The sequence below is a fragment of the Hippoglossus hippoglossus genome, chromosome 21, assembly GCF_009819705.1.
Source record: "Hippoglossus hippoglossus isolate fHipHip1 chromosome 21, fHipHip1.pri, whole genome shotgun sequence".
Taxonomy (NCBI): Eukaryota; Metazoa; Chordata; class Actinopteri; order Pleuronectiformes; family Pleuronectidae; genus Hippoglossus; species Hippoglossus hippoglossus.
The window spans coordinates 12,915,380-12,940,003 of NC_047171.1; the positions used below are offsets into that span (position 1 = coordinate 12,915,380).

Consider the following 24,624-nt stretch of genomic DNA (forward strand, 5'->3'; position numbering starts at 1 on the left):
ACCGAACAAAGCCACATGGGATCAGTATAATCTCAGAAAACTGAGGTAAATTCTGGTATACAGCATCCTAAAATGTGGGTGATATAAATGGAAGTTAACTAAACACAGTTCAACGCTGTTCACTGGGAGAAAAAAGGTTTCCTGGCATTTATTATTCACTCTTAGCAGAACTGTACAATTTATACCCGAAGTGGAACATAGAGCCCTTGAAAAAGTAAGAGCAACAAAGCAGCAAAATGAAACCACTCCAGGTAACTAGTTTTACATTGGGGAGATTTTTTTGTGTTTTTAAGTCTTTGTACACGTTACTGCTGCAGCTCAAAATTTGAGAATTCACCTGTACAGCATAAACAGCTTCCAATCTACCTGTTAATTAATATTCCTGCATAGGATTTTATACATTGTAATTTTTTTCTACATTTGGTTACTTTGTGCATTAAAAGTTAAGTACGCTGCCCCGACCTACATGTCACTAGATGCCACTTGTATGCTACAACATTACATTCCCATGGCTAAGTAACTCAAATTAAAGCCTAATATTTGTGGAAAAAAAACAAAACAAAAACATTTTTGCCAAATCAACAGTGAAATCTTTGTAATTCTACTTAACAATGACTGTCCTCTCCTCACAGTATATTAACTTCTAGCAGCGGAATCATTTGCACCCTGGCAGGACCATGTTATTTAATCTTAACGGCGGGCTGCCAAGTTTCCCTTCGGCTCTTTAAGGCTTTATCCATCTGCAACATCTGAACAGAGTGCACAGTCACTTTTTCTTCAAGGTACGTTGTCAGTTTCAGTGCTTTCGTCGGACCGTCGAAAGATCCTGTTACCCATGTCCTTTTTAAAAAAACATCCCTTCACTGTCCCTTCATTTATTAAGTCCAGGTGAGGAAGAAGAAGCCTGGCACAGGTCAGAGGGTGTCAGGTGAGATCTCCCCACCTGTGTCCTGCTCCTCCCTCCTTTCTGGCTGTTGCCTATCCCACGAGCGGAGCGCTGCGGGCGTAGGAGCAACTTGGTCAGTTTGCCTTTCTGTCACAGTTCGATGGCGTCAGTATGAGATGATACTGGAGGAGGCTGGTCCGGAGCTGGCAGAGCTCATCTGCAGGTTTCCAGAGGAGCTCGACCTCCGCATGTGAGGGAGAAGGTAGGGGTCGCTTCCGAGCTGGTACACGTCTATGCGGTCCTCCTTCCTGTATGCCAGGCACCGCCTAATGAAGGCCTAAAAGGGGGGGACAGGCAGTATGCAAAATGTCAAGGTCAGTAAGTAGGTTTTTTTTATTTTTAACCTCACAACATTTTAAATGGGCTGATTTGAGGCCTTGTCTACATTAGTGGATATTTTTTTAATGGATATTTTCTTTTTTTGTCTGAAAATGAACATGACCTTCATTTTACAAAATGTCTCTGTCCAGACGAGAACACAAAAATGACAAAACGCTTAAACAAGCATGCCAGGCCAGCAGGTGGTGATAAAGTCTACCATCAACAGACCAGTAAACTGTGATGTCATTGTTTCACCAAACGCTGCAGTTTACATGCACACACGGAGACACAAACTTCCTTTTAAAATGTGCCCTTGTGATGGCATTTGGCAATATCTACATTTCTGTGACTTCAAACACTATTTGTGGACAAGAGGCCCAAACACAAAGGAAAAAGTCTGTTTAGCAAAATATTCACATTGGTGTGGACAGGGCGTCAACACAAGTTCACTTACCTTTGCTTCATTGCTGGAAACAGGCTTGACAGGGAACTGGATGTCTGTAGCTTTGAGTATGGTGTTCTCCTGCAGGATGTCTTGTTGTGACTGGTTGTGGCCAAAAGGCTGCAAAGTATAACGAAGCGCAATTATCAGGCATGAATTACAAAACAAAAACAACCATTAAAAAGGGAAGGATCTCAGTTTCCCAACTTACCTTTCTTCCATACAGACACTGGAAAAAGATAACGCCCACAGACCAAACATCCACCTTGTTGGAGATCTTTGGAGGCTCTTTACCAACCACAAAGCATTCAGGAGGCAAGTACCTGACCAAAATAAAACAAGAAGTGGTTTAGTCAGTATGAACATCCATGTCCAGTGATGGTAAGTAATTTGTGAAGTGCTGTAATTACGTACTAATCTAAGATACTTGTGCTCCTTTAACATCTCTAATTCCTCCCTTCTACTTTTTTGTCCACTGCATTTATTTGACATGTTAGTGGTTACGTTTTGAATCCAGATTTATATATTGCATGCATGGCCTGTACATAAAGACGGACGACATGACAACTCCTCAAAAGCGAAGCCAAGATGTCTCGATCGCCAACTTGTGGCTGGCTGCAGTACAGGTCATAAACCACACCTCCATGTAAGTGGATTGGACATGGACCACAATAAAAAAAAATCAAAGTACACGTTTTTCAAAGATAGTTTGTCATTTTAGGTATTTCTCACACCGAGGTTTGTTAAAGTGCGTGGTTTTAAATTAATGTCTGATGCTTTAAAAGAGTGAAACATCACAATTGACAGGTGAGACTGACGTGTGATTGGTCGTGTGGGTGTCTCTGCGGGACCGCCCTACTGTATGGTCAGTTATTAAATAGGATGCTGATATTAATTTTATTACCCCATTGTTAAAAAAAATAGTTAAACTGAACCCCTGTCAAACAGCTGCAACATTAAACTACTGCCTACATGTTGTTTAATGCATATGGGTTGTTTGTTCTCACCAATAGGTGCCTGCACCCTGTGATGTCAGGTCCATGCCGTCCACACCATAGTTGTCATCATCCATGATTTTGGACAAACCAAAGTCTGTGATTTTGATTTCCCCACATGCCGTGCCATCCACCAACAAGATGTTACCTGGAAACCAAAAGACAGTAGTCAGCACCGTGTTGTTGATGAAGTAGCAACTGTCGAAAGTTGTCCAGAGGGGGGGATATGTACCTGGCTTAAGGTCATAATGAATGATTGGGGGTTTGATGTCATTCAGGTATTTTAGTGCATTCACAATCTGCATTACTATCGACCGTGCCTCCTTCTCAGACATTAGCTTATGCTGCTTCAAGTAGAAATCCAAGTCGTTGCCATCGCAGTACTCCATAACGGTGCAAAATCTATCGAATGGAAAACAGACGTGATCAGAATTAAACGTGATGTCTCACAGCAACCAAATGAAAGGTTTTGTAAACACATCAAGTGACTGACGTGTCTGTGTCCAGTGAGAAGTAGTCGAAAAGTTTCACGATCCGGGGATGGTCCAGTTCCTTGTGTATTCTGTACTCCCGACATGCGTGCCTGTGGAGAGGGGGGTAATTACATGTCCATTAGCAACCCAAGCAGGAAGGTGCAGGTTCTGCACTGACACTCAGGTGCTGAGGTTTATAGAGAGGAATAACACATGCACTGAAAGTGAACGACATCAGAACAACTTGTTTAAATGTTTGATGAATAATAAAAGACAGATAAAGCAGGTGAAGTTACAATTGTTCACATGGAGTTACATACTTGTGATAGTTCTCCTTTTTCTCTTCTCTCCAGTTCTTGTTAAGTTGATGGATTTTCACAGCAGCATATCGTTGCTCAATCAAGTCAAAAGCCTGAAGGACACAAAAACGATGGGTTATACGTGAAAAGCAATTTTCTTTATATTGAAACCTACGATATTAACATCTAATGACGTACCTTGTAAACCTCACTAAAGCCTCCTCTCCCTAAAAGGTACAGAAGCAAATATCGTTCATTCAACGTTGGATGATCTTTGAATCTGTGGAGTGAAAAAAAAAAAAAAAAGAGCAGAGAAAACAAAATTACAGATGGAGACACAAGTATCATCGACAGATTCTTCAGCATCACCTTTACCGTTTCATGACAAACGTGACAGAAGTCAAGTAGCTCTTTGGCCTTGTGAGCTCATCATGTTCCAGTGTCAATGCAGTAACTGTCAAAGACATCGATTCAGACTCACTGTGAGCTGTCTTCGTTGTTTATTCTCTTCAGCTCCCGAATGTGAAGGTTGCGCACTCTCTCCAGACGCTCCAGCTCCGCCTGGATCTCAGCTTCTTCCTATAAATGATTCAAATGCACAAACACACAAAGGCTCAGAAGAAACTTCAGAGTACTGACTACAAGGAGAGGAGCTCATCAAAACCCACTTGTGCACAGTTGAATAGTTCTGTATTAAATATTAACGGTTGACTTGGTACAGAGTCTGTCAGGGGCTGTCTGCAAGGCTTATTCATCGGGAAAACAATGAATACGTCGACAAACTACAGGCTAACTCAATCCTCAGGGTGATTCACAAAAGCAGCAGCGGTTCAGCTCAGGAAACAGAAAAAGCTTTGCAGCATTTAATAATTTACTGACTCCAATTAGGTCTTGACTTCTAAACTGTGTAAAATCTCCCCATTATATAGGTCCTGGACTAATTGAGTAACTCAAGAAATACATTTATAAACAAGCTCTTATGTCACAAGACACAGAAGCAAATTCCCCACTGGACAGATAACAAAATGTCTGCCTGCTTCGGCAGCTGACAAACCTTCTTAAGATGTCCGAGTCGCAGTTTGAAGATCTCTTCCTGTTCATGGTACTCTGCTAGTGTCAGCCTAAACAGGAAGAAAGACATATGGAAAAACAGTCATGTTACACTTGCATTACAACTGCTGCTGCAAGAGATTAATGGTAGAAGTTATTTGGACTGCTCTGATATCTATGATTAACAGCAGTCCAGGACTTACAGCTGAGGTAGGCTGGGTTTTAGAAAGGGATCATTTTCTGCTCCGTTCACTGCCTTGGTTTTGCGTTGCTTTGGCTCCGAGTTTGTGGTTGGTGCTTGGGAGTTGCTGGAGGAAGAAGGTTTCCTCTTGGCAAGAAGTTTTCTTTGCCTCTCGATGTCCTCTCTCTGTTGGTTTATACACTCTTGCTGCCTTTTGATGGGAAAACAGTGACTTTCGTTAATTAAGCAGTTTCTATACTTGTGTTCCATTCATTGCATCTGTAAGGCCCCGCCAAGGCCCAACTTGGGCCCTTGAGAAACCATATATAAATTCACTAGATCCAGATTTTTAATGTAGATTTAGAAAAAATTATCTCATAAATATCAGTCACCCAAACATGCCAGATTTTTTTTCCATCAAGGTCCATTCATTATTTTGAGAAATCAAGGATGAAATGTGAAAAAGAGATCCTGCATACACCCAGATTTCAAGCCGCATACCCCAACCACATCTTTCCACCAAGTTGTTTTGTCAAACCGGTCAATTATTTTTGCATAATCCTGCAAACTAACAAACGCAGATGAAAACATAATTTCCTTGGTGGCGCTAATGAAGAGTGTGTTAGTTTAGTAATAGAATCCTAACAACTGCTGACAGTGCTTCAAGCTGAGGAGGTGATCACAAGTGGTAATGTGATCTGTGTGAAATTTTAAAAAGGTTGACACTTGATCAGAGTGGTTGTACTGGGAAGCTTGCAGGTGTTTCCAGGTAAAAAAACCCAACAACATTTTAATAATAAGTAAAACAAATAAAAAGTACAATAAAATTATATATTACAAATATAAGATTCTTACTTCACAAGGTTTTGGAAGGCATAGCCATCTGTCCATTGTTCTGTGAACGAGGCACCATGTCTCACTGTGGTGAAATGGCCTAAACGTAGTCGATCCTGCATGCTCTTCTCTCGACACGCCTGCTTCTCTTGAGTGCTCTGAAGAACCATACAAAACATACAAATATATAAACATACACACATATATGCTGAGTGTTCTTAAAGGATTCGGAGAAACAACACAATTACCTTTTCTATGAGCAACTTCTTGCTCATGGTGATGCATTTATTCAAGCGTTCCTTGTACTTTTCAAGTAATTTTTGTTGTTCATCTATCTGTCTCCTGAGATCGCAGTTTGCCTACAAAGCAGAAACAAACATCAACAGTCAGACAAATACTAATTAAGCATTTTTTATTACCAAACAAATTTTCATCCAACATTGTGTGTATGACATTAACATCACAGGCCAGTCAAGTAGAGTAGAGATTTTCTTCTCACCCTTAGTAAATCGTCTATTCTGCCCTCTTTTTTCTCAAGGTCAAGGTTCTTAGTGCTTTCAAGGGCAGCCAGTTTCAACACTGTAAGGTCAGTCTAGAGAGAGAAAGGACACATTTTAAAAACTCGCAGTGATCCAACACACATTCAAGAGTGACTACAGGAAGTTATGGAGACTGGACTCTCGTCAGTCGTAGACCACACCTGAACAAATTTGACTGCTAGTTGCTTTGGATGCATCATGTGGTCCCCAAAAGACAGACTAGTGGGAGATGAGCTATTTTGTCTAACCTGCAACAGAAGAGGCAGCATTTCTTTAGTAACAGGAGCAAACACAACTAGAGCAGCAAAGGAGATTTTAAGAACAAGTTTGGTTCTCACAGCAGAGCCCTGAGTGGAGTAGGAATGTGAGTTCTGGGGCGAGCGAAGCACCGGTGGCACACCTCTCACAGGACTGGACCCATTTCCTCCCTGGAACTAAAAAGGTAAAAGAGGACACAAATGACATCCCGGCCTAACATTGCAGACCTGCCAGAGGCTCCGTTTAAATCATACTGGTGTTATTAGAAACACGAATGGGATTATGCCAGATGTTTAATAAAGACGTATTTAGCACAAAGGATTAACACATCACTTCATATCCATGAACATCTCACACCAAACAGAATACTTACATCAAAATAATCACTTATTTTGGGTCCTCGCACAATGGATTTCCCTGTGATGGTAAAAGAAAGTTATTGGGTTTTATTCAAATACTCAAAGAGTAAAGCAAACAAAAAAGTAAACATAAAACCTGTTAAACACAAAGATGCTCACCTTGGCTGCTCTCTGATTGGATCTCAGGTTTCCTTTTTCTGCCTCTTGTAGTTTCTGACTGTTTCTTCTCTGGGGTCTAACAAAAGAAGTTGTAAATAAATACAAATACAACAAGCATATAAGTATATATAGTAAGTGTTTTGCTATAAAATGTGATCTCTAATGATAATAACCAATCTTATCTTATAAAATAATATTTTAATGGATTATTAAAATGGATTAAACGGCCTAATCCATTAAAATATTATTTTCCGTTTTTAGTATGGTTTATTTTACATTATCACTTAACCCAGGGGGAGCACTGCAAACTGCCCTGAGCAAGACTTGTGAAGCAACCACATTTTCAGATATGATCATTTACTTACCGAATAGGCTGGCGAGCTGCCTCTTTTCACATCTGAACCCTATAAAGTGAGAAGAAAGAGTTTTAAACAAAACCATGAGAGAAAGAACCTGGTGGTAACCAGCAGATTCTGTTCACAAGATAGTAAAAGACCTTAATGTAAATATGGATCAAGTCCGAATTTCTCCCCACTACCTCACTCTTTCCATGACGACAAAATCCAATCAACTATTTGCAGTAAAGGTGTCCGTCATCAAATGCAGCAAATGTGTGACTGTATTCTTAAAAGGACATTTGCAGAGACATTATCAAGGGGCTGCAGTGATGTGGGTGTGTTGCTGCAGTGTACAGGAGGACATAAAATATGAACATGAAAATCCAGTTTGAAGCCATATTAAATGTCAGGACACAACATGGTGGTTGACAGCTCATGCTGTGCCAACGCATCCATCTCAGTGACACGAGTAAGGACCCTAGGATGAAGTCCTAGTCAAACACTATTACAATGGTCACCTTCACAAATGAAGGTTCCCAAAGTCATGAAGCCACATGACTGAGCAGTTGATTTAGAAATATATCAGAGCTTTGTCATTCACAGTGTCAGAATGAAAGTATTCATGCTATTCATTAGGTGATAGCACTGGGCGATATGACTCCAGATCATTATCGTGATTTCAAACCTTTACCTCGATTACGATAAATGAGCTATTATTTCATGCCCCCCCCCACTGGATCATGATCAGGTAGTGCGCGTCACAGAATTGACCAAATTAACAGTCATGAGCAAGATTAAGTCGGTGAGAGCTTATAAATGTCGGTTTTGATACATTTTTGGTTCTTCGCCAAGCCCTATAAAAGGTGAACAATGCTAATGCCCCTGCCTTCTAAAAAGGAGTCATTTAATAAAAGTTCTAGCTCTCAGAAATTCACCTCTAATGTGATCTGCATGAACCATTGCACCTTTAAAGATGAATTGTCAAAAAAGTCAAATACATTTGTTAATTTGTAATATGGACACGGTGCAACAGCGACTTTTCTTTGAGTCGTGCAAGATGCAAAACTGGCTAGAGAGCGAGGTTTCCAGCCGTTTGTGACTTCAACATGAATCACCAGGAAAAAACGAAAAGCCAACTCCTGTGCTGGCAATGTGAAATGAGTCAATCACCTTTGTAGCAAGTTTACCTGCGTTAAAACCCCCCACTAATTTTTGTCTAAAAGAGGCATCTGTAAGACAAAGATTTGGACCTGTACCTCTGATTCCTTGTCGCTTGAAGATCCCAGGCTTCCAAAACTGTGATTGGAACATTCATTATTGGTCAAACCCTGAAATAAGAGAGTTACATATTACTTTAGATACGTGTTTTTTAGAAAATAGTATTTCTCCAATTACTCCATAACAACAAGATAACGGACATTGCTATATATTCACTCACTTTGGTTCCCCCGCTCATGCTGCCAGTGCTGCCCCCTGTGCTGCCGCTGACCCCGCCCATAAAGCGGGCCTCCAGCAGCTCCTGTCTCCGGGGGTCCAGGCTGTGCAGCTCCTCCATGGTGCCTGGGAGGATTAGCAATAATTCACAGTACGCCTCAGTTATTTAAGGATCAGCTTAATTGGAGCCCTTGAATGCCCACTCAAACAAAAACAAAACAGATGACACAGTAGCGATGAGCTCAAGAGCAGAGTTGGGATAAATGTAATTTACGATCTCAAACCCTGACAGGTGATAATATTTCAGTCTAGACCAGGATATAGGCCGAAACCAAATTTATGCCCAATCTCCAGTGGTATTCCCAAGACAGCTTTCATTCTACATTCATGAAGCACTGAAGAGAAAATGATTTTTTTATTATTATTTCACTCCTGTTACCACCATCCGGTCTGCTACTAGCAGCATAATACTACTCTCACCAAAAATGACAACAAATCTATCAGAAATAATTAGTTACAACTCAAAATGCAGAGGAGGAGCAGGCCAAACAGTAACATGCATTTCTGTCTCACAAGCTCTATTATCATGAGAGTACAAGAGCAATGTATCAACTGCTAGGCAATGATGAATACTGTGCTCCTGTGGGACTGTTACATGAGCTCCCTCGGCTTCAGTGCTGCTGCAGACTCTGAGGGGTCTGCCCACCAAACCTGGCTTTTAATGAGACAACCATTTTGAATGTATAAAGGGCTGTGGAGCATAGTGCAGCGGGCAGGGATTTTAAAATACATTTCAGAGAACGAGATCCTAAAATGAGAAATAACAAAAACTAAAATCACACAACAACAACATAGCCTCCCTGTATTAGTTATCCACAAATATACCAACTATTAAGATCTTTCACTCAAGTATGAATGAATTTTGCAGCTGTGTTGAATAAGACTACAGTAGGGATGCTGCTCATGCATCTGCACCCCTTTGAGAGCCAGGTAGAAAGCGTCTGGTCATTAACTTGCCAGATGATTTTGCAGTATAAACAGCATCATTACGTACTCGTCCCTGTAATCCTTGTGTAACTTGTATGCAAAAATAATTGGCTGATAGATCAACTGTTGCGTTACGGTAACTTCAACAAAAGGCACTAAAATATTCACTAGGTGTGGTCGTTGAAGGCATTTGACTCCGTTCCTATAAAAACCTTAACCTTTATGAGACGCTGTGGCTTTAAAAACCTTCCCATTGCGGCTTTTTGGTACAACTTTTAATTTGAAGAGACAAGGCCGTAACCAAGTCTCACCTTTCACCCACAGTGTTCATACCAGTTTTACATCATAAATACATTATCGGCCATGTGGTGCCTACAAGGATTTCCCTTTGTTTCTACCACGAAGGCCTCGGTGCATGACTATTATCTATTTTCAAGCCCCTGCAGGAACAAGCGGTTGAACCCTTACAGCCCTTGCTGTGGATGTCATTTTGACTCCATGCTGCCTGGCTGAGTGACCACCTGTTTATGGCAGACACTTGGGAAGTCTTAAAAAAAATCTCTGGCGCAGTATGGGTTGGATTACCTCATTCATTCAAGGCACCAAAAATAGAAACACAGCACATATAGTAACCACCATACATTACCCCACAAGTGTCATGCTGGTGTAGGGCAGCCATCACACATTAATCCCCAATCATTGCAGTGATAATACAAAGGAATGCAAAGGCTGTTTGAATTCTCCAAACTAAGCAAAAGTTCAGCATCATTACAAAGTCCTCTTAAAACTGATGAGGGTGCAACCAGGCTTTATCAACATGAGTGACAGCCACATGAGATCAACAACAACATTACCAAGCATGCATCATTTGTGTGTGTGTGTGTGTGTGTGTGTGTGTGCGCCGCAAACCCCTAAGCAGCCTTTATCCCACACATCTTTGTTGTGTGTGCTGGGGCATCCATCCAGCCGTCCATCAACACTTAGCTCTTTTAGTTGCACTAAGGTCAAACGAGGCTACCTAGCATTCAGTGCATTAGCATCTCCTTGCAGACAGCCAGGAGCATAGTTGACGTTAGGTGCATATAGTCACATTTAAAGCTGAGCTATTGCCCCTGTGCAAGGTTGAGACGATCACACACACACACACACACATGCACACACACTGTGAACACTACACACTTTACAATACATGTTAAATGGGATGCACAGCGATGCACAGCTTGTGGTTGATCGTGTCACACAACGTAGAAGCATCACCAGGAATTTACCCGACATCTCTGCTCGCATGTATTGATCTTGTTCGTCTTTCGGCAACTTGACTAGTGTTTGTTCTCCTAACGGCAGCGTGCTTTGGAGAAAGATGCACCGACTCCAGCGCTAACCTCCCCCCCTGTGCTAAAGCTCTTTTATCGCCATTACGCACGTATATACATGTCCGGAGGTTAGTGCGCTGGCCTGGGCTCGGGAGCACGGTCCTGTGTCCTCGGTGCTACGAGCTAGCCAAACAGGCTCAATGGACTTCGGAGCCGACGCGTTCACTGTATCGTTAGCTAGCGAAGCAGGTTCTCGCCACACAAACATTTTCCTCGCTCCATTTTTTTAAGGGCAATTCCCCGGCGTCCTGCGCACAATGAGCCGAAGGGGCGAAAAGGAAAAGACACAAGCGTCTCAAAACGTTTCACGGTACCTTCCCGGGGCCTTCACCACCGCCGCGGTTTGTTGCTGAACACACGGTCCGTGTTGGGGACGTGGAGAGCTGGGACCAAAGATGGCGTCCCCTCCAAACTTCCACTACTTTGGACACTCATCAAGCTACTTTTCGTGTGTAGGTGGCAGCGCGCACGGTGGATGTGCCACAGCGGCGGGGAAATGGAGCAAATGGTCGCAGCACGGGTGTTTTTTGGTTTTTTAACACGGACACAGCGCCCGCCGCTGGGTGAGATGATCGAGTTATTGTCTGGTTTTAGGACACGAACCTCTCCACACCTCGGCAGTGCGTCCTGGCTCCGGGGACACCTCCGTCTTCAAGTGGTTCGGCTACGAAACGTCACGCAGCGTGTGCAAAATTCTTATCGCGAGGGTGATGCGTGTTTTTTCCCCTCACGTCAATGACAACATGCAAAGATGCGTGAATACCCAAAACGCTCGCGCAGCACAAATGATCTTTGTGCAGTTTTAGGCACGAGCTGTGGACCGATCACGCTTCAGACCCATGAAATTACAAATCAAATTGGTCATATCAATAAAGTTATGGAAGGCAATAAAAAAAAGTTGTGATGATAACATATAGATAACAAAAGGTTTGGATACTTGTCTGTGTTAATATGTTAAAAAACAATGAAGAGCAAGGCATCTTGAAAATGTTGACTTAGTGATAATGACATTTGGACAATTTAGTAAAAATGATCCGACACAAACAACAATCTGATGAGTTGGTCATGATAAAAATAAACTTTTTATCTTGATTTTCGTTTCTGAGCTAATTTTAAATGCCAAAATCCCAGATTGTCCTAAGTGTCAGGCACGATGAAAATACTCATACAAATAAGACTACATTTGAGTTATTAGACCAACATTTATCTGAAGAGTGAGGTACATTGAAATAAAAATACTCATGTTTATAAATTTGAGGAAATTGACATTGCAATTGTCAATTTTCTTTTGCTTTCGCTTGACGAAAAATAAATCAATAATTACAATACTCATATTAATTATTATTGATAATTAAGTGAATTTGAATCATATCTGTTTTATAACTTTCATGCATGTTGACCGTATATAAAAAAACACCCACAGCTTTGTTTAAAAATATGATTAATAGGTTTATTGTGTACAGTAAAGGTGTTGTACACATACTACTTTGGAAGAAACAAAATACAGTTATCAGGATTTAATTAATAAACAGCGAAGTTTATAAAAAGGACTCTGCATGGTGGGATGTCAGGATGACGAAGGTGGATGTGGCTTCCTGTACTTGCTCTGCATCCAAACCCGGTGCATTGCAACTTTCTTTCCTCTGTTCACTTTCAGTCGTCTGTCCTCCAGATTCTGAAGTTCTTCCAGTCCAGCGTTGGAAAATAAATTATGGACTTCTTCTGTAAAGAAATATATAAAAAAACAAACAAGGGCTGTAACTTGGATTTTAAACACTGAGGTCTTTAATCAAGTCCCCCCTCCCCCAGAAAAATCAAAAATCAAAAATAAGGTCAAACAATTGTTTTCATTATTTGGATCATTATTAATATTTAGATTTATTTATAAAATAATCATCAATAGAGATTATAAACTCACCCACCATATTCTTAAATTCCCCCAAATTGATCTAAGTGTCCTCTTTAGCACCCACAGCTCCGTTAGCAAGTATTTACTCCTTGAAAATCAGAATAATACCTTTTGTGAAAAAATAAACACAGGTTCCATCTCCTCGTGTGTAGAAATTTTCCGATAAGCACCGTCCTGGTTTTAAAAGAATAGATGAAAAGATTAAGCGTATTAAATAGTAAAAATAATATAGAGAATTCACATTAAATTAGGCACACTTATTTTTTTCAATATTTGGAGGCTCACCCTTCTTAAACCTGAGCTGTGAGAGGTCATATCTCCCATAGTCACGGAAAAGGAAGATCCCTCCATGTTTCAGGTATGAAGAGAGTCGGTTCACGACTCCTTGCAATCTGTCAACGAAATAATCAATTAATGGGAAAATAACATTGATTAATAGGTTTGCAGCTTCTGATGATCTAACTATTAAACAACAAAATATATGATATATGCGAGTGCTTTCATTCATTGAGCTGAAATGTGAGCGTGATAAGTTACTCATGTCAGTGCACTTGGTTATATTAAAGCCTAATACTTCTTGTAAATATTTCTGCTGTCATCCCCTAAACTCTTGTATACACTTTAATGTCGACCAAACCACTGCCCACTTCTATGATACAATACCCTCTGTATTAGGTTTGCAATAACGTCCAGATAAAGCAAGGGAGTGAAGGTGGGTTGGGGACAAACAAATGACGTCAAACTCTCCTATCTTTCAGTTATAACCTTCACCTACCGCTCCGGATGAATGGAGGAGAGCACAAAGACGGCCAGAATAACATCCAGGCTCTGCGGAGGGAAGGGAAAAGAGGCCGTCTCCTCACGAACGTCATGGACAAAGGAGTGACACACAGAGTCGTCATAGTCTGGATGGGTCTATATGAGGAAAACAAATTTAGCTTCGTCCAAAACAGGGTCATTAACAGGGTCCATTTCCAAATTGTGGCCAAGATAAGGATTGTTATCACTTCTTTATCATATTCTACGGGAGGTGTTTTAACTATTCCTCTGGCTCTGTGACCGTGACCGTGACCTCTGCCCCCCCTCCCGTAAGTGTTTACTTTGAAGAAATTCACGTTCAATGTAACTCTGCATTCACTTACTAATTATTACCTACGCCAAGGAGGTTATGTTTACTTCTCGCTATGTTTGCTTGTGAGTTAGGAGGATTATGCAAAAACTACTGGATGGATTACCATGAAATGTATTCATGCTAGGCAATATTAGAGGAACTTACCTTAACCATCTGAACGGCACGTGAAGAGAAGTCACAACAGTATAAAAATGCATCTGTTTCTCTGTGAAAAAGAGGCGTGATTTTTAGATCATAACATGTACGTAAATAAACGTTTGATGAAGCTTTCTTGTGGCTTCAAAACTCAGTTCACACTCCATGAAGGAAAAAAAACTGTGAGCAATCTTAAGCAGTCTTTCTGGGAAAAACAAATGGACAGGATTTTGCAGTGAGAGGAAGTGAAAAGAGTTAAAGCCCACTTTAAAACTCTTGTCTTTATTCTAATGTGGTTTTGACCCACAAACTGATTTGAGTGCTGCCTAACCCACTTGTCCCTTCAATATCTGCAGGCATCGTTGTCTAAAATGCACAACAGAGCCATCCAGAGATTTTTCACACCCACTAAGAAGTGTTTTGTAATGACCCATTTATTTCTAATTAATGTCCCACATGTGTTGTAGCTAAAGTTAAGATACAAATAACGAGAAGAAGAGATTTGAGTGATCTTTATAATATTAGTTATAACATGAAACAAAAACATTCAACTTTTAATTTGTCAACTGTTAAAGTTTGTGGTTGTATCACAACATACTTAATGGTTGTCAATGCTATGCTGAACCTTTCAATCTTCAACAATTCTTCAACAATACTGAAACATGAGGCTGGTTCACTTCTGCTTTTCTAACCTTTAACTACACTGAAGACTAAATATTGTTCCCTCCAAAGCAACAATATGTTTTTCCGTGGATCTAAGTTAATGGTTCTCATGTTAGAATGAGGACATTTCCCAACTGCACAAAAGTAATGATTGTTAGTTGACTGGGTATTTTACCATACAAGTTATACCTTTAATGCTACAGTTTATATCTTGTTCTTAACCTTAGAGCTATAAAAACCATTGAAATCTTTGTGCCATTTTTTTTTTGCTATTGGGTGTATATAAAGTAGTTTGTGTCTTTAAATAGAAACAATACTGAGATTTGAAGACACTGAAATATATTAATATATGGAAATAAAAATGTACTTACTTTATGGAATTAACAATGGGAAATACACTGTTACCAGCCCCACATCCAACCTGTCATGAGAGAAAACATTTTGTTGATAATTCTGTCCAAGGAAATGTGCCAAAGCAAATTGTCTAATTGTCAAATTGTCTTTCATATGTCTAATACACATAAAAGCAAATAAACCAAACGGGGACAATTTTATGTACAAATCTTTAAAAACCTCCAAGATTCTGAAAGATGCATGTTGTCCAGGGAAAGAAGAGGTCTGTAGGACATCTTCATTTTGTTCTAGTGATCCTCCCAGACAGGCCTGATAATCAGAGGTGTGTCTGTGATGGGGAATGTCAACACTGTGTTGATGGTGTCCGCTCTCTAGGTGCTGGATGATGCTGGATCCAGAAGGTAGCAGGATTTCTGTCTGCTGATCAACCTGTCGCTTGGTCGTCTCTTGGCTTTTTCTATCCGGAGGAAGCAGTTCTGGGAACTCTAAAAACAGCCACTTGCGATCTTTGAAGAACTTATTCTGGTGCATCTCATAAAACTTGTCCCAGTACCGGTCAGCTTCTGTGTCAAATTTACCTGAGTGGATGGAATTTAAGAACATTTTGGTGCCGTGTAACATAAATCAAATCTATCTGGGTAAATATTTTACAGGAATATCATCGAACCTTGTTCATTTAAAGGAATTTGTACAGAGGAATTTTCTTGTGCCTTCTGCCGGGCATTTTCTTTGTCTTCCTCCGTCCACTGTACATGATCCCTAAAATGTAAAACATTATCCATTATCCAATGCAGACACTGCATATTTAACCCCTACCCAAATATAATCTGTATACTTAATTAAAGAAAATACAAAACTGCATTGAAAATACATTTTTCTTTCCAAATTTAATAAAAATGCAGCTTAAATTTCAACTTGATGTTATTGGCACAGCTACACTGAAATCCTGCGATCCCCTCACAGGCACGTACAGTTTGGCCGCAAACAAATAACAGCACATCACTAACCACATGTTGTGCTTAAAGATGTCGTCAGGATTGGTCAGAATCCGTGAACCCAGTGGAGCCGAAGGTCGTCCTCCTGTGCTCTTCTGTCTTGTGGACAATCTGCTGATAACTTTAGCCAAACTGGCCGCAGAGACGCTCCGCAGTGAATGCATTTACTCTGTAAAAATGTAGCAAGAGTTGAACAACCTTTAACAATGCTTCGCCAGTGCACCTATATGGCTAATAGATTTGCGGGAGCTGTAGCTGTTTAATGCTAACAACATCATTGTTTAATCTTTGATACTATCTTTGATATTTTGTTGCTGGATATTGTCATCAACATCTTTATGTGTTTTTTCTTTTTTACACGTCATTTATTTTCAGGAATAATTAAAAACATTCAAGCAAAAACTGTTCAAAGATTATTAATAACAAAGTCTCGAAATTACATTACATTCAAAGCACGGACCTCCACACAGTAAATATTTTTTATTTATTTTATGAGCAAACAAACATCCCTGCGTGCTCAGTTTAGAACTTTCCAAAAGTTCCGCATTTTTGTGTTTATTTTTAGGATCTTGGTTTTGTCGAGAACAAATTTAATTAGTATGTCACAACCCCTGTGTGCTGTGACTCGAGGAGTTGCTATTTAAAAACAACAAATCAACAATCCTGAATCGTTTTGGTTTTCAACAAACAAGGAGGATTTTGTTAAGGAAAGATGAATAGAATGTTAAGACAGAGACACTGTATCCATAACTAGTACTGTTATGTGGAAATGGTGAATTTTTTTATTTTCTAAATTTGTGTAACCTTTCAGAAACTGACCTGGTTCCAAATGGCTCTATTGTTGTCAATCTTTAGATAGAAAGCATTGAATAAATAAAATAAACACACAATAAGTATATAACTAAATAAATATGATGAATGGAATATAATGGCATCTAGCAGGAACATGGGGTCACTGTTAATGGAATAGTATGTATTCATAATTGTATGAGTGAATGGTCTTCAGATAGAAACCATGGAAAACAAAATCTCTTCAAAAGTGTGAAGAGAAACACTGTATGAGGGAAGGTGGTCGGGAACATTGAAGGAAATCTAGTCCTGACCGTCTATGTTACTGTATAAGGAGAACACACCTCTTTACCACACTGTCAGTGATTATAAACTCATGCTGTGAAGCCAGACCACAAATCTTTAATTCAAACTCTAGTGGAAATCTCCAAGTTAACAAAGATACCAAATATATAAGGCTGAATTTTGTGGAAATACATATTTGACTTCATATGCCCTTGTATGCAAATGTTTTGTTAGTGCTACGGGGTGTTGTACCAACAGTTAAGAGTTGTTGGAGTCACGTGAGGCCGAGTGTGAGTGATAAAACCTACACCTGAAGGATGAGGGACACTCATGTGAGAACTGAAGGAGGACACCTCTATCAAATAACCCAGTATATGACATATGATTGGACTGTACTTCAGCAGAGTGTAAACAATAGGTTAGGAGTTCGCAAATGAAAGGGTAAATCTCAGAAAAGTGAGAGTCATAAACTGTGAAATAACAGACTGTAACAGGAGTGCAGGTGGACGTCATAAAGATTCGCCTTTTCAAAACTCAGGTTTCAACATTTCAGAGCTCTTTTGTTCCCCAACACACATGCACCAATGTTTAGAATTTGCAATGTTTCCAACCTGACAAACAAACTGAAAATATGTTGGCGAAACGATAAAGTAAAAAGAATGCTGCAGATTTGGAGAAGGAAAACTCAAATAAAAGATAATGTTTTGAGCATTTTTTTAATCAAATTTCAACCTTTCAAGCCTTTTTTTAGTTTTTGAATATGGCATGACTTTTATCCCATATAGAACCGAGCCCAGATGAGCCCAATTGTTGCCATATCAGTTACTAAGATTGTTAAAATAGAGAGCTGGGAAAAGCTTAAACATACTGAAGACGAAAAGATTATATATTTTTTATGACAAGTTCCTATCTTGGGCGCACAAGATAATTATCTAGTGGGAAAAAGATATTTATAAATAAGTTGTGCACACAGAGTTAATATCTGCGTAGTAAAGAGATGACTGGCCACTGCTTTAAAGACTACACTAAATTGCGTTTATAGCTTTTCAGGGTTTGTTTATTTCTCAAGTATTATGATTCAAACATAGTCCTTCTGTTGCCTGAGCCTGTTTTCCTTCAGTCTGCGCTGCAAATGATTTACTGACAATCCTGTGTCTCTGTGAAAGAGCAACAGGAATTTCATTGTATGACATGTTCCCAGAGAAAATAAAATTTGATATGCCGAGTTCTCTCCATCTACGGTACAAATCTGGTGGCTGTGTGCATCTGAGTGATTCAAACTCAAACATCTTCTGAAAATAAATATCTTGTTCCCACACGATAAATATATTGTGCACGCAAGATTTTAAAAATAATCATCTGGGACTTCAGGGGCTCCGTAATAATAAATATGAAAGCTGTGTTAAATATTAGGGTTTATTTTCTAAAAGCCGGAGTTAGGCGACATAAAAATACTGAGTTGTAGTACCGGCGGTGGAGAGGGGGGCGCGCTACAATTCACAACGGAGAATGTCGTGAGTTGAATTCTCTCGTAGAAGAAGACGTTCGTACAAACATTGTGGCGCTAGCTGCTAACTAAAGCTACATCATTTAAAATGTTAAATTAGCTTCCACTAACTTACAGCTGCTGACCACACCTAATTATTCTATCATACTCGGGCAACTTCCGGTTAAGCTAGGCTATTATATAGCTAGCTGGGTACGTCTTTTTGAATGAAGCTAAAAACCATATTGTTGCTAACCCTAAAACCCGCTGTAAACATATAGTAAACAGTTCCCCAGTTGTCAGACGAGAGAGGGAAGCTTTCCCCACCTGGTTTCGGGGTCACCTCTGGCTGTCGTCTCCTGACATGTCACCGGACCGTCCTCCTGCAGACTGAAGAGCCACCTGATGATGGCGCCGTGCCGGAGAAACAGGGCCGTGAACGCCGCGCAGCTGCTGAGCCGGAGGAGGAGAGGTGTCACCGATGCTGGGAGCCTGATCAGACTGAACACGAGGATCCTCCGAAACATCCTCCTCCAGGTGATGGAGAGGCTGTTTAAATACCCACCAGGGGACAGTTGGTTGTGGTTGATTCTTTGCTGACATGCTATCTTTAACGAAATGTGTTTTATTCTGTAGGACAACAGGGACTTCATCAAAGTGTGGAGCAAGACCTCAAAATCGACCATCATGTACGAGAATGGTAAAATCTACTTTGAAAACTACCGGAACTGCTACAGCTGGTGAGTATTAATACATACATGAATATAAGTATGTGCATCATACAATAATGTCATTCAGTTACAGATTCACAACAAAACCTTTCAAAATGACACAAGTCACACAAAACCTGAGTCAAATAGTGTATCTCAGAGTAAATCACTATGCTGAAGACCAATGTAGATTATTTGTGAGATGCCGCTAATGAATATATTAACTATACTAGCGGCCTACAATAACATGCCTTTCTATGTGATTCTTTACTAAGAAAGTATTTGAACAGAGAAAGTAAAGATTGGAGTCATCCTATGTCAACTTATTAAGACTTTCTCGGTTTGTGTCTGGAGTTTTCTTAAGAAGTAAAATGTAAAAACTTCTATTAAATGAATTGGACCTCAATAAACTTATAGCTATACTCCAAATTCTTCTTTAGTGGTTATTTTTCTCAAGTTTTGCCCTCTGTGCTAAATTTTCATAATTAATTTAATCATTAAGGAACTTAATGTGATAGTGAGATTATTATGGAGTCCTGCTCTTTGGGAGCTGTTACAATGCAGCCTACACTAATGTTGCTCTTTAAAGTTTGTCTGATTTGGGAAAAGACAAGAAACAATACAAGAAAAAAGCTGTTGTATAAACCATAGTAATCTTCTTTGAGTAAACAATACAGTCAAAATATCTTTAAAAGTGTTTATCAGCTCTGAAGCTATAATTACTAAGAGACATTCACTGTTTCATGCAGGACCAAATATCATCTCAATGTAATAGTACTATAATAGAAGACACAATCAAAATTTGGTAGTGAGAACTAGTGGAGAGGTGGAAAAGAAACACTTTTTGAAACAACTAAGACATGAATTGTTCCTGCATGTATTGTGGTTTATTTTGTAAATTGGGTATATGCATTACATCATGCTTATTGATGATTCAACCCTCCTGTGTTTGCAGTCTTCACTCAGAGCCTCAGGTTTTGTACAAACTGCCTAAAAGGTCTAAATTGGAGAAATTTGAAGATGCCCTGCTGTGTCAGAGCCCACTTGTAAGTGTAACTAAAAATCATTTATTTTATATGTGTAGACCTCTTAGTACTAAACTTTCAGTGAGCATTTTTCGACAACCCCGTTTCAGACTCTTGTCTCGTGTGTGTTTTTGACAGGACAAAAGTTTGGCCTCTCCCTCTGACCATAAACCCAGTCTCTTGACTTTGACAGCCAATAACTGGCTGTATCGCCTTTCAGCTGAAACGGGGAAGGAGCTGCAACGAGTTTACCTCTCTTCAAACCATAAGTTCAGGTATTGTCAATGCTCTGAGCTTCCTGTTAGATAAATACTTTTAGTTTTCATTTTAGTTCGTTCAACAATATTTTCACCTTATTCTGTTGCTTTTTGTTTTAAAGGTATCTTGGCTGGGAAGTTTCTCAAGAAACATTTTATGTTAAATCTGTTCAAAACAAAGAAACACCTTTGGAAAGACAAGTAAGGTCAATCTCTTTATTTAGGTTTATGCTTAATTTAAGAGGGACACGGCACATTTTACAGAATTAAAAAAAACCATAATGACAATGTACGTAGGACTATAAATCTGTGGATTATTTATTTGATTAAACAACTTTTTCCTTTTGTTATTCCACAGGCAGGTATCACTCACAATACAGTGTTGCACTTGGCCATCTTTCATGTGTTCCCCTTGCAGATTGTAGGCATTGTGGAGATTAACAGAAAGGTATGCAGATTTTTTTTTAGCTTATTACATGTTTCAAATGTGTTGGTAAGATTGATATATTATTATTGAAATATAAATCTTGTTCTTTCAGGTATTTGGTAATGGTGTTACCGATGTTGTTTTGTCTCAAGGTGTCCTGGCTGTGTCTCACAGCAACAAATCTGTGAAGCTGTACAGCTTTGAACACATTGTGAAAAGGGTTGGTATTTTTTTCTGAATATTTAATTCGATCAAAATATAAAAAATAGCTCCCGGAATAAAGATTAGGTCTTTGCGAATATTCACTTATTGAATATTCCCTCATCGTTTTGGTTTATGTAGCTGCTTACATCTGTTTAACTGAGGAATATTTCTTTGTTCTCAGTACATGACGGAGAAGTTAATGCTTGGAGAGCACAGTTCTCTTCTTGGAGGCAAAAAAGTGGGAGAGGCTCCGTTTGGTATCCCAGTAAACATAAAGATCACAGGTAGCTCCGTTTTTCGGTTCAAACTTGTGCTGTCTTTGTTTTTCAGTCACAACCTTCTTAGCTACTTTGAGAATAAATTCATTGAGAATAAAAGTTTTTCTTTACAATGTAAGCATGAGTTGTTTTGTTTTTTTATCTTATTGCACAGATTGTCTTCCTGTGCTTTTCGAAGTGTCCTGCACGAATAATGGAGTCCAGATCGGAGGGTACCCGTGGCACTACATCTATACACCACCGCAGAAAAATCACAAGGGAACTCACCGCATCTGCTCACTCAAGGACAATATTATGGTAAATTTAAAGAATCCTTACCATACACCATCAGCCTCACACATTTCAATAACTGTGGTAATTGGACTATAGAATGTAACACATGCTCGACTGTAATAGCCGTGCCCAGTCTTGTATGATAGAATTAACTGCCACAAAATTGGTCAGAGCCTATTGAAAGTGTCACGGTAAGAATGGCCACAGATGTTTTTGACAGCCTCTGTATTCAGCTGCTGCACAAGGCAGGACAGAACCAAATCTGTAACCGCAATTCAGAAACCCACAAAATGGGCCAAGTACCTTTTTTGCAGATCTTTGCTGCATGTGTCAAATATGCTTCCTTGTATTTTTTTCAATTTAGATTTTCACAGTCTTATGACAATACCACTCAGATTTATTAATAGAGCTTTAGAATATATTGTCGAAACTCTGACACATAGTTAAGTTGCCACAGGTTCCAAAAGAAAACTTACTGCAGTTTTGTTTTTGCTCTGATCATTGTAATGTGCCTGTGATGAAACTTCAAATACTGCAAAGATTACAGTGTCAAAATTATGTTATTTTTGAAATAGTATGCAATTTACCTTATTAAAAGGTAATAAGGTAAATTGCTCATGCTGTTGTCTGTAATTAGTTATTAATTTGTGTATGTATGGCTTTAGGCAACAAATGGAATACAAAACATGAGCTGCAACTCTTTGGAGAATGACAGTATCTTCTTTCATCCTGACGACTCCGGAAGAATCATCCATGTTGGACCAACCACCATCAAGTGAGTACTTTAGTCAACTTTTACAAAACAATGCTTGTAAAGTAACGGCAGTGAAATTATGCTTAGGTGTGTCGACAAATATACCAAATCCTAAGACCTTTTAAGACATCAACCTTTGTCAGACAAAAATATTATATTGTTTGGTGCATATGACTTGTTTGTTTCTTTTTATTCCGTTTTACTGGGCATTTTTCACAAAATGTATTTTTCCCTCAGTGTCCTTAAAATTCTTGATGAACTGAACAGTAGTTTGCCGTCAAAGGTAGTTAAGGACTTCTCTATGATGACCCTTCGAAATATCAATGTGAGTATAATGCTACTCATCTAAATATCTTTCTTTTATCAAGATTGTAGAAGTTTCAGCCCTAAGTCTTCTAGATCAACAGTAGTAGGACACATGTCACAAAAAGCTCTCGAATCTCGTCTTTCCGAGTTGACATCTTTGTCGGCATCTTTTACGTGTATGGCACCTCTTTTTCATCCTGAGATATTTGTAGTCTTCCTGTTGCGTGTTAGAAAAGTCACAGAGTGTGCGTCAGACATACGTTACCTTGATCATTAATTATTCTTGTGTACGTACGACATTGTAACTGTAACACTGGATGGAAATCCCATGCAATAACTCCTACCTACAAAAGAGGCACAAAGTAGATGATCTTACTGTAGAGGTCGACTTAATGTTACATTTACAAAATCTCAATTGTGATCAACTGTTACAGCCTACCTCACAAGTCACCGTCACCTCATCAGGCCGCACAGTGAAGAGAAGATTTCAGCAGCTGGATGATGACCCAGATCAAGAGGTATCACGATACTTTAAATTGCTCATGGAGTTTATTTGCGAAGAAATATATTATATAAATATATAGCTATATATACAAAGAACTCCTCGCGGAGTCTGTGGTGACAGAAAATTGATTTCGCAGACTTTCCGTGTGGTGGAATACGAGGACGAGCTGGACCTTTTGGCAGTCGTGCTCACTAACGGTGAGGAGGGAGAAGGTAGAGCTCACATCCGACTGCATGACAACCAAAGTGGACAGTTACAGCGAAGAATTGATCTGCATGAACCTTGGGATGAGGTGAGTAACTTGACATGAACACACCAACGTTAATCTACGGATCTGTGTATGTGAATTTACACACGTCTGCTCTTATCGTTTGTTTCTAGACGTATCGGCACGAGTTGTTCTTTGACAAAGACACGATTGTTCACATTGAACAGAAGAACGCCAACTTCTGCTGCATGTTTACAAACTCAAGGCAACAGGAAATAAGTGATGTAAATAAAGCTGCTGGAAAGCATTTAATAGCAAAATTTTTATATTGTGTAAATATTTGTTTCAAACGTGTTTTTTTTTTTTTTTATAGTTTTCAGTTTAACTCAATACTGTTTTTCACCCTCTGAATCAGTGCGTAACTATTTGTTTGTGTGTATTTCACTGGACTGTGTGAAGTGAACTTTTTTTATACAGTTAATCTTAAATTAAAATGATATATTTTTAAAACTTGCTCCGTATACATACATATTGTCTTTCCACAATGGTTTTCAAAATATAAGTTGTTGACATGACATTTCTTGTCTACTTGCTTTCACACGCACAACTCACTTCAGTTAATGTATTGCACCAACAAGCTGGTACAACCCGGCTATGTATTTAAAATTGGCAGATTTTGTTTGTGCCAAGCAGTTGCAGCTTGTTGAAGGTCCCACCATATTTCACAATCAGCTCTGTACGGTGACTGATGTGGTCTCTACAAGAAGAGACGGCTTTCTGCCAAAGCTGCAACGGTTTTGACGGTTTAACGTGAGAGAATTTTGTTTGTGCGTTTTTCTCCAAGCTCTTCCCCACTGGTCTGACTTGTTTGCTTATGATACCAGGCAACTGTCAATCAAATTAATAAGCAGTGATGAAAGAAGCCAATGCATCCAGTTATT

At 39.4% G+C, this 24,624-nt stretch overlaps 3 protein-coding genes across 3 annotated transcripts; 1 reads left to right on the plus strand and 2 right to left on the minus strand.

The window, feature by feature from the left end:
• Positions 1 to 118: 118 nt before the first annotated feature.
• tlk1a (tousled-like kinase 1a) lies at positions 119 to 11,595 on the minus strand. Its single transcript, XM_034575132.1, is given in 24 exon segments — positions 119 to 1,223; positions 1,722 to 1,829; positions 1,921 to 2,032; positions 2,717 to 2,852; positions 2,937 to 3,106; positions 3,198 to 3,287; positions 3,498 to 3,589; positions 3,675 to 3,756; positions 3,958 to 4,055; positions 4,531 to 4,597; positions 4,730 to 4,918; positions 5,563 to 5,699; positions 5,790 to 5,900; positions 6,041 to 6,133; positions 6,242 to 6,328; positions 6,419 to 6,514; positions 6,712 to 6,755; positions 6,857 to 6,932; positions 7,222 to 7,260; positions 8,451 to 8,522; positions 8,633 to 8,754; positions 11,303 to 11,315; positions 11,318 to 11,380; positions 11,382 to 11,595. Coding segments are annotated over 24 exon segments (2,310 nt in total). The 5' UTR covers positions 11,424 to 11,595; the 3' UTR covers positions 119 to 1,052.
• On the minus strand, positions 11,520 to 19,197 carry mettl8 (methyltransferase like 8). Its single transcript, XM_034575145.1, has 10 exons — positions 19,064 to 19,197; positions 16,189 to 16,345; positions 15,849 to 15,940; positions 15,401 to 15,759; positions 15,199 to 15,248; positions 14,174 to 14,234; positions 13,673 to 13,812; positions 13,183 to 13,289; positions 13,006 to 13,071; positions 11,520 to 12,710 (listed from the first exon to the last, which is right to left on the minus strand). Exons 2-10 carry the CDS (start codon positions 16,338 to 16,340, stop codon positions 12,556 to 12,558), a joined length of 1,182 nt encoding a protein of 393 aa, XP_034431036.1. The 5' UTR covers positions 16,341 to 16,345; positions 19,064 to 19,197; the 3' UTR covers positions 11,520 to 12,555.
• On the plus strand, positions 19,114 to 24,605 carry dcaf17 (ddb1 and cul4 associated factor 17). Its single transcript, XM_034575142.1, is given in 15 exon segments — positions 19,114 to 19,273; positions 19,373 to 19,476; positions 20,402 to 20,492; positions 20,610 to 20,746; positions 20,851 to 20,929; positions 21,087 to 21,176; positions 21,268 to 21,375; positions 21,541 to 21,643; positions 21,792 to 21,934; positions 22,576 to 22,685; positions 22,902 to 22,989; positions 23,405 to 23,488; positions 23,612 to 23,767; positions 23,857 to 23,929; positions 23,932 to 24,605. Coding segments are annotated over 15 exon segments (1,533 nt in total). The 5' UTR covers positions 19,114 to 19,141; the 3' UTR covers positions 23,967 to 24,605.
• The last annotated feature ends 19 nt before the right edge of the window (positions 24,606 to 24,624 follow it).